The following is a 16,151-nucleotide window of genomic DNA, read 5'->3' on the forward strand; positions in this document are numbered from 1 at the left end:
CTTTGAGTCTCCATCAATTACAGCAGCCTATAAACCCAAGTAAGTAAATAAAATAAACTTCAGTGTTCTCCTGCTCCATATGAGGCATAAGCAGGTTTGTCTCATGAAGTCTGGCAGATCTCCCTCTTTCTTCCACTATACTAATCCAGATTGAGAATATATTCTGTGCAAAATATTTTAGAAAATACATGCCCTAACACCAAGATCTAAACATCTATTCTTGCACCTCACTAAATCCAAAATTTACACATTTTTCTCTTGCATGAGATCTATTGTCAGACAATGAGTAGAAGCAGCTTTTCACGTTGAAGGAAACAGAAGAAAGTTCAAGTGGATAAGTAAGAAAGTAAGCCAAATTCATCTGGGTAGCTCTGAGACTAATGATTGTTCATTTCTGACCTTTTACTCTGTCCCAGCAAGATGGCATTCAAAATTTGTAAGCTACATTTAATGGGCATATGGTTTGTTTTAATATAGTCCATTAGAATTTAAATGCCAGGGTTTACCCATCTAGTGAGTTGCCTAGCTATGTTATGGTATTATAGCGTAATTCACCACTTGCTATTGCCTGGCAACACCCTATAGCCCTCTAGATGTTGCTGAATTACAACTCTCAGCATCTCTCTTCTGGCCATGTTGGCTAGACTACTGAGAGAAAGGCCAGAGGTGACCTATCCATTGACTATGTTGATAACTATGCTATGAATATAAACTGTGCATGGAAAACAGAGAAACAACAGTAATGCCTAAAGTTATTCAAGGTAAATCATGTTTTGAGGGAGGATTCATCTATCATTGTTCATGATCAAAGTTCACCTTAAAAAAACAGTTTCAGTGCAATTCCCAGATAAAAAAAGAAATTATGTATGGGTGTGTGTGTGTGTGTGTATCTGAAATGTGATCTAACTGTAAATTTTTGTGGTTTGGAGGACATTGTGTTTTATCAAAGTTTTGCTACCAATTTCTTAAAATTGTAGCTAAGCCGTCACTTCTTATTAAGACTTCTTCTGGCTGGCAGGATTGTAGTTAGGAAATTAATGGCACTTTCAGAGATGCCTCATGATGGAAGGAAGTAGGGGACAACCAGACAAACCCAACAAATCTCTTTGGCCATTTATTGATCAGCCTTTTATATAAATATAATTCCCATTTAAACAGATTTCTCTTTTTTACAGCAATTGGAAAACAAAACAATCAACAGCAGCAACAACAAAAAAGACAACAAGATAAAAGAAATGAGCGCGGAGTCTGTGGCGGCTCCGGAGGGCCGCTCCGGAGGTAGTTGCTGAGTCCTAACACTGGTTCTTTTGGCCTGAGGAGGCGGAATCGTGGAGTGGTGAGAGAGAATAGTTCAGCACATGGACCCTCTCTCCCACTTACACAGAGCTCTCATCCAGTTTTTCTACCAACTGGGTGTGTTTCCGCTTCTCCAGAATTTTGCTCAGCTCCTCAGTGAAAGAGTTGTACAGTGGTGAAGTACATGGCTCCTCATTCTGTCGCAGGAGCATGTAGCTGTTGCCATTCATCTTGCGCAGCATGTTGGGCAACGTTGAAATGCCATTGGTGAACTCAGCAGGAAGAGGGGGAGGGGGAGGGGGCAGGGCCAGAGGTGTCTCTTTGGGTGACAACACCAAGGTAGGGGCCTCTCCGGGGATGATCTGAAGGCAGCCATCTGGATAGGTGCTCAGCTCCTCTTCATCCTTCCTTCCTTTGCTCAGACAATTTGAGGAAACAGTCTGCAGTTCTACACTGGATGACTGGGGACCCCCAAGGATATATTTGCCCCTGCGCCTCTGCAAGCAGTAGACATAGATAAGCACAACACTGAGCATGGAGCACAACCCACCTAGTGCCATGATGACTGCAATGAAGATAAAGTTCATGTTCCCAGCATCAGAGCTGGCCAAGTGCCAGGATGGGAGGGTTGGAGTGGCGAGTGGCCGTGGCCCCAGTTCTTTGGGCAGCACAGTTAGGGCATAGGTGGCCACCAGGGCCCGCAGGCCATTCTCCTCAGCGTAGCACTGGTATTCCCCACTATATTCAGGATGTGTGTCTGTCACCAACAAACCGTCTACGCCTAAGCGGAAGTGTCCTTGCCCATTCTCAGCAAGCACTTGGGTGCCATTCACCATCCAAATCGCCTGTGCCAAGTTGGATGTCTGCTCACAAGGCAAGAGCACATCACCACCATGCAGCACTGTCCGGTTCTTCTGAACAGGCACAGCTGCAAGAGACACAATAACAGACAAGGGCTCTCTCACTACCCAACCTCTGTGGTAAGAATTCAGGTGTCAGAGCACAGCATCATTTTAATATTAGGGAAGAGGGAGTTGGGACTCTTAGTCTGAAGGAGGTAAGATTCCAAGTGCCCAGATAAGAATGAAAACTTCGAAACTCTGAAAATATGGTTTAAAAAAACCAAACCAAGTGTCTTGCCTTTGTAGAGAAAAAAAAAGACAAGACAAGACAAGACAACCTGGGGACAGAATTTGCAGAGACCCAGATATCTAAACTCAGGAAAGGAATTATCACAGCTGCTTCATACAATACCTCTTTCCAGTGGCTGTGTCCTTCTATGCCCACGACTCTAATCTACTTGCTATTTCCATGTTGTTCTATCACTTCACTGAACGTGCTTGCAGGATCCAGGAAATTATTTTTGAAAGCAGAAGAACTAAGAATACACATTGCCTTAATGTGTATCAACTATTTTGTGCATGCATAATTGGGCTTTTGTTTTTATTTTATTATTGCACAAAATTCTATATTGATCATATTTGGTTATCTAGGAACAATGCTAAATCTGACAGGGAGAAGAAAAGCAACCAACTCTTTCTGTCCAAAAGAAACAGGAAGCAGATGATCTCCTCCTCTGAATATTTCATTCTCTCAACCCAGAACTCCTGCGTAGGAGCAGGAGACCCAGGAGGGAAGAGGCGCACCACCTTACCCTGCACAGAATCGTTCCAGCAGCCCATGTTGCCTTGCAGCACGTCTTGGATCAGCAGAGACCTGGTGAAAATAAGCAGGGCTCTGATCAGTTGGGAAACAGCAGCAGCTACAAGGCCCTTAATCTCAGCAGTATTCAGCAAATTTCAAGTGAAACTTCATTGGCATTAACATACTTGTATGCAGATTCTTTAACACGTACACACCTGCTAAGCACTCCAATATGCACAATAAGCAAGCTGTAGATCTCACCACCATTTCTTATTTCATCTCACAGTCTAATATGTAGTCTATAGAGACCTACATACTCAGCCAGCACATAAGAACAGCATAAAATAAAGAGCTCTTCAGAGCGTAAATGAAGCTAAGATTTTGTACATGGGGTACTGATCCTTAGGAATGCATTATCTGGGGAGACCTAAACTGAACCTATGCTTACAGTATTTTTATAAAGAAATAGATAAGAGATATTTATTTAAAGAAATAGATAAGAGATATTTATTTAAATCTGCTTTTAATTGTCTTTAATTAGTAGCTGCCTTATATTTTGGGACTGTTAATTTTTGGAAGGAATCAGCTTTTAATATGCTTGTGTATAAGAGGTGAAATACTCTATAGCTGAAATTGGGTTGACATGCTCCAGGTTCCATCGATTAAACAATACCATCTGTCTGAGCCCCAAAAGCAGGCCTTCTCGGTAGCAGCGCCTGCTGTCTGGAATGAGGTTCCCCCTGAGATCCATACAGCTCCCATCCTACTGGTGATATACCAGTAGGATGGGAGCTGTATGGATCTCAGTGCCTTAAAGACCCGGCTCTTTGCCCAGGCCTTTGAAGAGGATGACGGATGCCCCCTTCTTCCTTTCTGGTCCCCTCTGGTTTTCTTTGCCATCATTGTTCTTTTGTCTTGTGCAGTTTTTGTATTTTTTTGTATTGTTTGTGCAGAGTTGCTGGGCAGTATATAAATTTTAAAAAAAACAAGAAAACTCATGACTATTCACTATGCATTACATCCCTGCAATGATATTGATAGATTATACCTTCCCTGCAAAAATGGAGGCACAGGTTTACTTCAAGCCAAACAAACTGTCAAAGACGAAAAGCATGCATTGGCTGATTATGTAAAAGACAGCCAAGAACAAGCGTTGATGCAAGTTAAAAATTGGAACTTACTGAATGTACAGGAAACGAAACATGAATATTGAAATAATGTAATAAAAACATGAACAGAATGCTGGCAAGGAAAAGCATTACATGGTCAATTTCTACAAAAGACTGAGGGGAAAGTAGATAAAGATAAAACCTGGCATGGCTTGCAACTGGAACATTAAAAAAAGAAACTGAAGGCTTGATTTTGGCTGCTCAAGAGCAAGCTATTCGAACTAATGTGATCAAGGCCAGAATTGAAAAACCATCCAATGCTTCAAAGTGCAGATTGTGCAAAGAAGCAGAAGAAACAGTAGATCATACACTTAGCTCAGGCAAGAAGATTGCATACACTGACTATAAACAACGACATAACACAGTCACCCAAATTATTCACTGGAACATCTGTAAAAATTATCATCTACCTGTAATGAAAAATTGGTGGGAACGTATAGTTGACAAAGTAGTCGAAAATGAGCAAGTTAAAATATTGTGGGATTTCCAAATACAAACTGATAAAGTTTTGGCATGTAACACCAGATTTAACTGTGGTTGAAAAGAAGAAAGTGTGGATAATTGATGTGGCAATACCAGGGGATAGTAGAATAGAAGACAAAGAATTGGAGAAGACTACAAAATACTAAGATCTGAAAATCAAAGTTGAAAGATTATGGCATAAAGTGGCTGTGGTGGTCCCAGTGGTTATAGGCACACTGGGTGCCATACCAAAAACCCTTGTACAGCACTTAGAAAATCTGTGCATTGATAAAATTTCCATCTGTCAATTACAAAAGGCCACACTGCTTGGATTCACACATATACTATGCCAATACATTACAATATCTTGGGAAGAACTTGATGCAAATGATGGCCAACACCAGCTAAAGAACTGCAGCTGTGATTTCACATTGTTGTATATAACAACATGCTTTTAATTTTTTTCAACTATGTTCTTTATTGTTGTAAGTGGTTTGGAAATTACAACTGGCTCTCAATATGATAAACCTAAGCCAAGTTTTAACAAACACCAAAGCAAGTCACAGGAGAGTCCTACTGGATGCGCTTTTTTCAACGAAATGGATAGAGAAGGCATACTTCAGACCTAGTGCGACTCTATTAATCTTATTGGCAGGATGACTACAGAAGCTGCAGCACATCTTCAAAAAAACAGCCTGACCTCAGTTAGAGATAGGAAGCCTGAACCCACATTTTCTTCTTCACAAACAACATTTTCATACCTGTCCAGAGCATCAGCTACTTCTCGGCAGCTCTTGCCATCCCAGGCACAATATGGATCCCGGGCCAGGATGCAACTGAAGCAGGAGATGTATTGCCTACAGGTGGACAGTGGTAACTGCAAGACACCACTCTGGGCCCCAACGTATAAGTTCCTCTGCAAAAGAAGGATACTTAGCACAGATACCACATACTATTCTTGACGAGTGAGTTGGTCATGTCCCCCCCAGCTGCTCAGGCAGGGTATTGAGGATAACACAGAGAGGGCTTCCTAATGGGGTTTCTGTCATACAATACCAGATTCATTCACAAAAATATACAAGGAGTCCACATAACCCAATGTGACCCTTTCTTATTTTCCCAGTGCTCCAGCCTCTGCTTTTATTTCCCCAAAACATTTTTTGAAAAAGAAAGACCACAGCATGCTTAATCAGTTCAATTAAAGAACTAGCAGCTGTGTTTTCACCAGCTTGGTTAGGGTTAATCTTGTTTAGGTTTTTAGTATGTTAGTTCAATAACCAGGTTAAGCATGTCATGTGAATGGAACCAATGATTTTTTTGTTCCTGTACTAGCACTACGATCTGGAAGCACCCCTATTATTCTGACCACTTATCCTTCCCATCCAGGTAGATACAGGGATGGAGTTAGAAGGCCACTGTTAGGTGATGGAAAGAGGAACAGTAAAAGAAAAGGTCACAAAGCATGACCGTGTTCCACAATACGAAGAGCCCAATTAGTCACTGACCTAGTCAGATCTTTTTTACTGGTGCTTCTGGCAACAGTGATGCTATCTGGATCAAAAGTCTCCATTTTGTGAATGCACAATACCTGCCAGGAAATCATCAGTACCCCATCTGTCCTTGCACCAGGAGAATTCTAGCATAACTTTACTATCTAACTTGTCCTTCCCATCAGCCAGGCAGAAAGCACTAGGTATGGTTTGGTTGCCACAATTTATCACTGTCTGAGAGATGTATTATCTGCTGCCAGGCCTTGGCAGTGGCACTGGAATAGAGAAGCTTGCTTTTTCAGCCACTCTTCCTCTTCAGATCTTTTCCCTGGAGAACCAGGGGGGCAAAACAGGGCGACTAACTTTGTTCTGATATTCCCATGGCATAGCCGAATGGGTGGAATTCGTTTATGCAATATTTGGTTGGTTTGGTGCTATATTTAACCCCCCTCAGTGGTTAGTTGAATCAGTCACCTGAACCTTTTTTGGTATTTCCATAACACAATAATCCTCCACGAATCCAGTTAAACACGTGGGAGCACAGCCAATGACTGTGTTCATATCACACATACAGCCAAGCACTAGACAAGCACATTTCAGCTTAGCATGGGATACAAACTCAGCCTCTGTGGTTAGTGTATCATGTGAACCCAGGCAATCTGGGTTAATGAAATAAGTCATGGTTACACTTGGATAGGTGTGCTGTGTGAACAAAGGCCATGAAAATTACCTACCAATAGTGGCCATTTACCAACAGTTCTGCCTCTGACCTCTCTAACTACTCTATCCTTCTCCTCTTTCCATCAATAGAATACTTCTCTCTCAGAACAATATTCTGTGTTTCTGCTAAAGAGGATTATGATCCATAAAAGGTTATGCATAGATTTCTTAATCTTTGAAGGGCCAGAAGACTCTGCAGCATCAGAGTTTTTCCAGCAGAGGGAAGCAATGAAACAGAACACAGCGCTGGCATTACCCATGCAGCCATTTATTCCACATGGATCAAGAGTACTATTCTGCCAAGTCCATGTCCTAGTATGAACAAGTGGGTCTCCAATAGCAACCTTCATATCAAAACATCTGGGAATAGACATTTTCTCTTTCATGGAAGACAGGCAAAAAGGTCAAGAAAATAAAAAACAGTCTCTCTCCTTGCATCCCACTTGCATTTTCTCTCCAGCAAGCATCCTAACATATAGGAATATACCAAGTATAGCTACTCCCCTCTTTTAATCTTTGAGCCAAGAAAGGATTGCTAGCTAAATATTACTTTTCAAGGTGATTATGACCAAAAGGCACAGGAGCAGATTCAGTTAAACACAACAATATTCTGACCAAAGAAATGGCCTGAAGACCACACCCTGGGAATCTCATATCTGGGCTGCAAAACTCCAAATGACCACTAGGTGATAGCAAAGACACAGAGAAAACTCCGATTCTTTACTGCCATCTAGTTTCCCCTGGATTTTTGCGGCCCAGATATGTTATACCTACAACACTAATAACTTAAGTTTTAAGGCAGCCTTTCCCATATCCTCCAGATGTGCTGCACTCCAACTCTTCATACCCATGCTGGATGAAGATGAAGAGTAGTCCCGTATATTTGCAGAGAACCAGAATGAAGAAGGCTATTATAGAGATTAAACATTATTCCTTCCTGCAGTGCCTCACCTAGGCCATAAATCAATGGTGCCATTTAAAGTTTAGAATAAACTTGGGGATGAAGCTGAAACAGAGTCACTTCTTTTTTTGCCTGATGGGAACAGAGAAATTCAGCAAAAGAAATGCTAACATAAAGACACAAGCCCCATGCGTTGATTTTCTTTCCAGCAGTTATTAAAGCACATAATGAAAGATGTCAAGGAAAAAAACAAAAGAAAACCTGCCAGCCTTGGAAGATTTAGTGGACATTGGGGCCTGGGAAAGGAACCACAGAAAGGGAAGCAAGTATCCTCACAAAGGAACTAGAATAGCAAGCTCCAAACACTTGTCAGAGGATAGTCACATGATTAGTCCTTAGACCAGTGGTAGTTAATTAATACACTGGTGGACTACTTAGCTAAGGGCAAGGACCCTCAAGGCAACCCTTCACCCAGGAGTGGCAGCACCACCACCAACAGAACCTTCATCCACACTGTGATTCCACTACTGTAGTTGTATTTTTTTTCCCTTTATTTTACAGAGGGCAAGCCTTGAGGAGAACCACCCCTTGTTTCAATCTTAAACATCACATGTTAATGCTAGTGGCAGGCAGAAAGCAGATCTGGATGATTGGTTTCTATTTCTCATTTGCTTAATGATAACAACAAAATTGATGGGGTTTTTTTTACCTGAATTACACTAGAGAAATAAAGAAAACTCAAGGTTACTAGGTGTGGACTTTTTTAAAAGATTTTTTTATCCTGCCATTATTCTTCTTATAAATAACTCAAGGTGGCGAGTTTGCTATTTTTGTAATGCATGTTTTTTTCACTGGGACACGTGTAATTTAAGGTGCCGTATTCAGCAGTATTGGGGGAAGGTTCTACAACTGCTTATACCTGTTGCTTGGAAATGATGATGTTCTCCACAGGCTGGGCTTTCTCAAAGGCCTGCATCTCCTCTGTGATGTGGACCGTGGAGCCAATGACAACAGCCTTGTGAATCCAGCCATGACCTAGTCAGAGGTAGTTAATTGTTTAAAGGAGCAACAAGAAGAATTATCTTTACAGTCTCATCATTAAGGCCCTGTTGTAGGATGTGGTTGAATCCTGGCCCTGACTGGCAAATGAGAAATCTATCCAATGCCAGATTGAGATGGAGCAAAAATACAGTTTAATAATGTAGAGCTAGTCTGTGTTGCAGGGTAGACTTGCCAAATCTGTATCATCAGACTATCTAGGGATTGGAATTCTAAGAGTTGAAGACTTCTGGAGGAAATCAGTTTTCAAAAGGCCATTTTTAGCAACTACGACAAATCACAGATTTGCCTGATCCTCCTATTTCCACTACTGAGAATTGTACTTCTGAATTAACAGCATTCTAAATACTATCCAGAACTCTGCATCCATTATGCCATCTACCCCTTTCCAGAACAATATTCCCATTACTCTATACAGAGTACATTTGTGTCTTTTTGTAATCAAGAACTATTATTTTTAAGAGATGGGGAAATATTCACAACATGGACAGCTTATCTGAGCATGGGGAAATGAAAGCAAGGAAGAGACAAGTCTTTGTTTTGGAAGCAGGGCTGCATGCTCTCCCTCCAGAAGCAATGCAGAGGGAGGTAGAATATAAACCGCTATAAGGAAAAATACAGCACCTATTTGTCAATCAAACCTGAGCGACACTGAAATAGCTTAGTTTTAGGGAAGCAAAGTTCAGTACCATATAGAATACAGAGGTTTGGAAAACTTATGAGAAAAAAGCAAATTATGGTTAGACTTCCTTGCATACAGTCAAGAAAGGAGCTAACAACTAAATGTCTCTTGAGTTGTTAAGAGTGCACACAATCACGCATACATGCATGATGAATCTAGTTGCAATTACCTGTTCCCAAAAAGAGGATGTCATACATATGCCCATCCAGGGCTTGGACTCTGTCTACTGCAACTTGGGTGTAGACCACATTTTTCTTCACTAGCAGAGGGACTCTATCTGTAGGTTTCACCTCTTCATACATCAGTGGATGAAGCTTGATAAAATCCAGCACACCATTGGGCAGATCCTGGGAGGAGTTGTAGCCTCTTTTGCGAGCACGATTGGTAATGCACTGCAGAGGGGAAACTGTTATAATTGGTCCACCCAGATCTAAAGCTGTAATGTTCCCCTCTTTAACCTGGTTCCTTCCAGATGGGTTTTACTGCATCTCCCATCATTATCAGCTGGAAATGTTGGGACGCATAATCCAAAACAACTGGAGGGGCCAAGCTTGCAAAAGGTTACACAAGAGCTAAAGCGTACAAATTAAAGCCTTCTGTGATGTATCAACTGATGGAATTGTACGCCTTCAAACTATAGCAAAGGTCTGAATGCTCTACCATACAATTTCCCCATATATTCAACCTACCCCATTCAATTCCCCATATACTCAACCTACCTCATTCAATCATTTACCTACAGTAAAAAGCAGCACAACTCCTCTGTAATATATCACAGGGAGTTCCCATTTATGTTTCACCCCAGATCCTTGGATGTCTTGGGACAAGGGAGTATGTGTGACTCCTGTATACTTCATCTGCATAAAGATGAAGATTAAGATACAGATGAATACAACTCACTGATCCTGGCCGTGGCTCTGGTATCTCCCCATTGTACTGGGACCACTTGCGGGAGGAGTCTTGGTATTCCATGTAAGTCCCTTCAAAAGCTGCCCGCACCTCAGAGATGTTGTATCGGCAAACAGCAGACACCTCTATGCTCCTCCTGGAAAATATAGGGAAATGGTGGGAAAGGACTAGATTTCATGGATCTAACTATCGATCATAAACCACGAGAAGGGAAACGTAATTTCTGTGGAGGATTACATTCCCTTAGGACTCAGATAAGCAACCTTTTTGCAGTCAAACAATTGCCCTTCTTCATTTTTATATTTGTTTGGCTTCCAAGAAATTGTCATCAACATTACAGCAAGATACAAGGATTCACTGGGGCTTCATGGCAACTTGTCTGGCAGAAGATGTTAGTAATCTGCAAGTTCATCAATAGCACCAAACACAATCAGGCAGCTGCCAGGGTCTCAAAGTCCCAGTAGGAGTCACTACTGCCCCTTAAATCTCTGTTTTTGATATAGGCTGTCTTCTCACAACAGGCCATATCATGGTTTACTTAACCATATTTAATAACCTGATTGTCTGAGTTCATACAACATGCTGAACTATAAATCATAGTTTACAAACCACACAGCATGTTAAACTATCATGAGTTGTTGCTTTGATCAAACCCAGCTACAATGTTGCTCTGGGTCATAAGAAGACATTAAAGTAGTGGTTTGGACTCAGTTTCTTTATGCTGTATCCCATCACTGTTGCTAACCTGCCAGGAAGCACTCACCACAGGATCTCTGAAGCCTGACATTGGTCTTGGTATGCTACCTTGATTTTGTGAACCTCTGTTTTTAGGACATACTGTATGTTGTACGCCAAGTTCTTTATGCTGTACCACTCTTTGGAGCTGCCTCAGTCTCTTTCATTTAGCTAGCCTTTTCACTTTTTTTGTTTCTGAATCAGATGATTTCTTGTCATAATCTAGGACCTTATAAGGAATCTGAAGTTTCAACATTCCTTGTGATGCTCTGGAGAAAATACTGAGGCCTACAAAGCCATCAGTTCTTCATATCCATGTTTATCAGTTCTTCACTGCCACTTCTGTATGTGTTCTGTTCCTTAGACCCAAGAATGGAGAATCTATAGCCCATGGTTGAATACAGCCCACTAGTCTTCCCTAAGGCCTAACTCTCAGGAAAGGCAAGGGAAAAGGGAAGATGCAGTAGCAGAGGAAGGTGAAATCTTGGAATCTCAACACAGGAGTATCAGGCTAAAGACCCATTTTGCCCAGCTGTCTGTGTCACACTGTAGGCAACTAGTTTCATTCAAGAAACTCATAAATATGGACAAGAGTGTGATAACTATCCTCCGCTGCTGCTCTCTAGAGCTGGAATTCAAAACTTGCTATCCAAGTTTATGGAAGTAGCAAGCAGCCACCAAGATTAGTTGCCACTGATATCCCAATCCTCAGTATATTTGTCTTCTTTAAAAATCTTCTAAATTCCTTTGGCCACCCTGAAATCTGTGGGCAGCAGATTCTGCAGTTCAGCTATGCTGATCCATGAGAAAGAAAAAAAGGAAACAGCTGAGGATGTACAAGATTAGTATTATTTATTTTTGAAGATAAAAGGAAGTCTTTTAAATTTGGAAAGATTACACATAAACTACAGGTGCCAAACTTTTATAAGGACAGATGACTGCACTGGAAATCACAACCAAGAGTCTCTTGTGATCCATCTATCCACCCACTACTGTTTGGTGGAATGAGGATCAAGTATAATTAAAGAATCTGCCTGTCTTAGCCAATATAAAATGCCTAGGATGACTAATGCTAGGAGAAAAAGAGTGACCCTGCTGCATCAGTATTTAAAAAAAAAAGTTCAAGAAGTATCTGAAGACAAGAGGAGTTAGCTTAGTTCAAGAGCTCCTGAAAAGATCAGGACTCAATTACCAATCTTTTTTTATTTTGTCCTATCAACATCAGATGATTTTCTCAGTGCTTTAATGAGGTTTGTGAATAGTAGAACATCTATAGACTATGTTATGAAGGTCTCTTGAATCCTTTCAAAAGTGGGTTGAGTCTGTATCAGTTTGTGCAAATATTTCCTAGAACGTCCAAGCATATATGATCAACTTCTCTTGCTCTAGGACTTCTCCACATTATTTGCTACATGGGTCAGGATGCAAGTTCTCCAACACAGCAGGCAGATTAGAACTGCATCCAATAGTCACAGGCCCATGGCATTTCCTGTCTAGTTTTCTGCCCTGTTCCCTAAGCATTCCTAGCACTCCGCTTGCCGTTTGGTAAAGTTGATGGATCACAACATGCAAAATGTCATTTATGACACATTCTACCACATCTTTCCTGTACAGTTACCTCAGAGGTAACCAATATGGCACACATGAGCACCACTGTGCCCTCACATAACTCCTTTGGTATCTAACAGCTTCCCTCTTCCACTGACTTTAAAACAGAATGTTTTAATTAAAAATGAACATATCAAAAACTGACACACTGCAAAGCAAAGCATATTTATTTCCAACATTGCCTTTGTGCCTCATAAAGGTCCACTGGATGGTAAAAACCAGACGTCTGGTGGCTCCTTTTCAGACTAACAACCTTTATGAAAAGGCATAAGCTTCTGTGAACTACAGGTCCTTTCCACAGATATATGGAGTGGCTGAAGTGAAGTAAGGTTTAAACTGGGATAAAGCTGGGCGGGGGGGGGAGGAGGAAGGGAAGACAGGAGGGTTTTGCAGATATGAGACAGATTACAAGGACCTTATCAATTGACAATTGTAAAGAGGGTCTTTGGAGATTCTCTTGCCTTCTGATAAAAAATCATGGCCAAAACGGCAGCCATTTTATGAACCATGATGGTACTGTAAGTTCATCTTCTGCCTCTCTCATGCTCTCAAAATTCCAGATGTGCCCCTACCCTTGTAAAATGCCTGTGACCAAAATTACACTAAATTCAACAGCCTAAAAATGCTTGGCTCACCATTGGGCTGATAAGACGAATGTTGCATAGAAGACAGTGCTCGTCCAGTTACCACCATCCAGACTGTCAACATCTTTCAGCACTTCATAGTAAGGGATGTAGCAGACCAGCCTTGCTTTCATGAAGGACGTCCATTTTCTCTGAAGAATCTTCTTGCCGCCAACATCATTCTGGAACAGAAGAAGAGAGCAGAGTTAAACAAATCTCTTACTCAGCTTATGTATGTTTGACCAAGTTCAGGGGATGACCAGAGGCATCCACAGCCTCTACTTCATTTACATAGTAGCCTGAACCAACCCCCCACATGCCTTCCCTAGTGCAAATGTATATTTACAGCAGACCATTTTCTTTACCTTACACACTCGAGCCACTCTAGCTACTCTGGGCACCTGGGTCTTCTCAAATATCGATGTGCTCTCTTCTCCAGCACGTTCAGTGAAGAAATAGTAGATTTTGTCATCATCCCCCATGGAACTCCTCATGCTCTCCCTGACCAACACAGAAGCCACAAACTCCGCATCTGCATAAACCCAAGAGAAGGAGAAAGGTTAGCACTGCCTTTCAAGAAAAGGTACCTAAGGAAGATGCTGCTTGCAGGACTTCCGGTGAGGACAGGGTGAACTGAAGGTGTCCCTGAAGAAGTGGGGATGACATTACGGCTGAAATCACCAGCAGGATGCAGAATCCAGGTCGGCAAAATCTCTACGGAGAAAGGAGAGATTGTGAGATCACCCACATGTTCTCCAGACAGCAGCTCTGCAGGAGTAGACAGCAGGAACCAATGTTTTTGCAATCTGCTTGCGACTCGAGCGACTGGGAGTCAGGGATTCCATCTAAGCCCATTAATCATAATGTAGCCTTTAAGGACAGAAAGTTTGGCTGGTCCTCATTTCTTAATCACTTTGGAATTAATTTTTTATTGCTTTTTAAATATTGAGACCCTCCAGAACAGCAAGTTTTATGGTATTTACTGGATGAGTTTCCTTCAATCTTTTATAATAGAAGTTTTAAGTACAAGTTTAAGGATTTGAAAAAGTTCCCCCCCCCCCAGAATTAACAGCAAAAGGGTGATTAGAGTGTTGATTTTAGAAAGTTATAAACAGGCTAAGAGTCCAAAAGGATTTAATAAAATTTTGAAATTAAATATAAGAATCCTTCCTGTGGGAAACTATTCATGTTTTTGCTTTCAGAAGAGAAAGATGATCAGATGGGACTTTGAAGTTTGGACACTAGAGGGCACCAGAAGGAAATAAAGATTACCTTTAAGGGAGAAGCATACTTAATCCCAATTTGATAATGCAGAATGGAGTAAAATACTTCAACAATACATCTATTGAGAGATATTTGTGAACAATGGACTCAGAAGTTAATTTTAAGGATCTCAGCCGCTACTGATAGACTGAATGATGTTACAGAAGAAGAACAAGCTTTACTGGATAAGACTGAAACTGATTTAAATGTGGATTTAAAAACGACAGGCTTCAAGAAGGATATGGAAAAAGATGAAATGCTGAATATACAAACAAAACTGGTTGACGTTTTAATAACTAAAAAGGATATACAAATAATGGATCAGAAGAGTGACTTGGATAACCTTTCTATATTGGATTTACAAAAGGGATTTGTTAATGTTAGCGATTTTGTGAGAAGAGACAAAGAGAAAATGAAAAGAAACCAAATGTTTGGACATTATTTGAAGGGACTAAAACCAAGATTTTTGGGAGAAAGGGGAAGGAATATAAAGTTGGTTTATTTGACCAAGGTTAAAATAGGCCGTTATTGTCCTAACAGTCAGGAACCACGCTGAGATGAGGAATAGGTCTCTAGTGTTTTATTACTGCTACATTAGACAGAAAATCCTAACAAACTGAAGAAGCGTGAGAAAACCCATACAGATAAACCCCCAAAGTCAAGGTGGGTCTGTTCTGTGTCTCTTTGAATGACTGCTCAACTCCTCCCTACTACGCATGCATTTTCCCCCCTGGATAAGGGCCCCCTCCTGCTCACCTTCAGTGCTCATGACAGTTATCTTTAGTAATCTTTACTGGGGGGGGGGGGTTTACTAGGAGTGGATGATGATGTTTTAAGGTTTTGTTTTTTAGATATGAATTATGCATTTTAAGTTTATTAGATTAAGGTTAAAAGAGTTATGCTGTTATCTCTGTTAACTTTTATTGGATCTTTACTGACTAGATTTGAATGGTGAGAGTTGGGGGATTTGTTTAATGATAGAAAATGAGATATAAACATCAAAGGAAGAGATTCAAGTGGGATTATTAGATCAAGTTTATAATAGACATGTTATTTCTTGTAACCTTTAATGGACTTTTACTAATTAGGATGGATGATGAAGCTTTAAAAATTTGTTTATAGAGAATGAGATGAGATATGGGAGGAAGAGATGGCTTGTATTTTAAGAGATGGTGATAAGTTGTTAAAGTTGTTTGTACCTGCTGGGATGAAAGGGGAAGTTACCTTTTTTTCTTTTTTAAAAAAATCTTTTTTTCTTTTTCTTCTTTTACTTTTTATAGTTTTTATAGTTTGTATTAGTTTAATCTGTATAATGTAATCTTTAATAAAATTATTATATATATAAAAAAGGAAGATGCTGCTTGCACAGGGCGGGTCATCAAGAGCCTGGGGCCTCTCAAGCAAGTGAGGGAGGGGCTTTCTGTTCATACCTTGGATTTGGAGTTTTCCAGAAGCCAACTCAAATGGCTGGCTGTTGTTTTCTGAGGAATGGAACTAGGCTATGATTCCAGACATACGAAGGCTAATGCAGGTAAATGCAGGATTGCCTTTACTATCTAGGAGGGTGAGGAGTGAAGGACCTGAGCTATG

The 16,151-nt window shown here is 40.8% G+C and overlaps 1 protein-coding gene across 4 annotated transcripts in view; it reads right to left on the bottom strand.

Moving 5' to 3' along the window:
* Window positions 1–1,101: 1,101 nt before the first annotated feature.
* Window positions 1,102–16,151, bottom strand: part of SEMA4G (semaphorin 4G) — a 109,585-nt gene continuing 94,535 nt past the window's right edge. For all 4 annotated transcript variants that reach the window (XM_063307074.1, XM_063307076.1, XM_063307077.1 and 1 more), the window contains exons 8-15: window positions 13,664–13,830; window positions 13,311–13,480; window positions 10,324–10,468; window positions 9,593–9,815; window positions 8,602–8,717; window positions 5,333–5,487; window positions 2,951–3,012; window positions 1,102–2,224 (exon numbers count right to left, since the gene is read on the bottom strand). In XM_063307074.1, the coding sequence (XP_063163144.1) occupies window positions 1,377–2,224; window positions 2,951–3,012; window positions 5,333–5,487; window positions 8,602–8,717; window positions 9,593–9,815; window positions 10,324–10,468; window positions 13,311–13,480; window positions 13,664–13,830 (1,886 nt within the window). In that variant the 3' untranslated portion in view covers window positions 1,102–1,376. The remainder of the gene's footprint in view (window positions 2,225–2,950; window positions 3,013–5,332; window positions 5,488–8,601; window positions 8,718–9,592; window positions 9,816–10,323; window positions 10,469–13,310; window positions 13,481–13,663; window positions 13,831–16,151) is intronic.

Source organism: Candoia aspera, chromosome 6 (assembly GCF_035149785.1).
Source record: "Candoia aspera isolate rCanAsp1 chromosome 6, rCanAsp1.hap2, whole genome shotgun sequence".
Classification (NCBI taxonomy): domain Eukaryota; kingdom Metazoa; phylum Chordata; class Lepidosauria; order Squamata; family Boidae; genus Candoia; species Candoia aspera.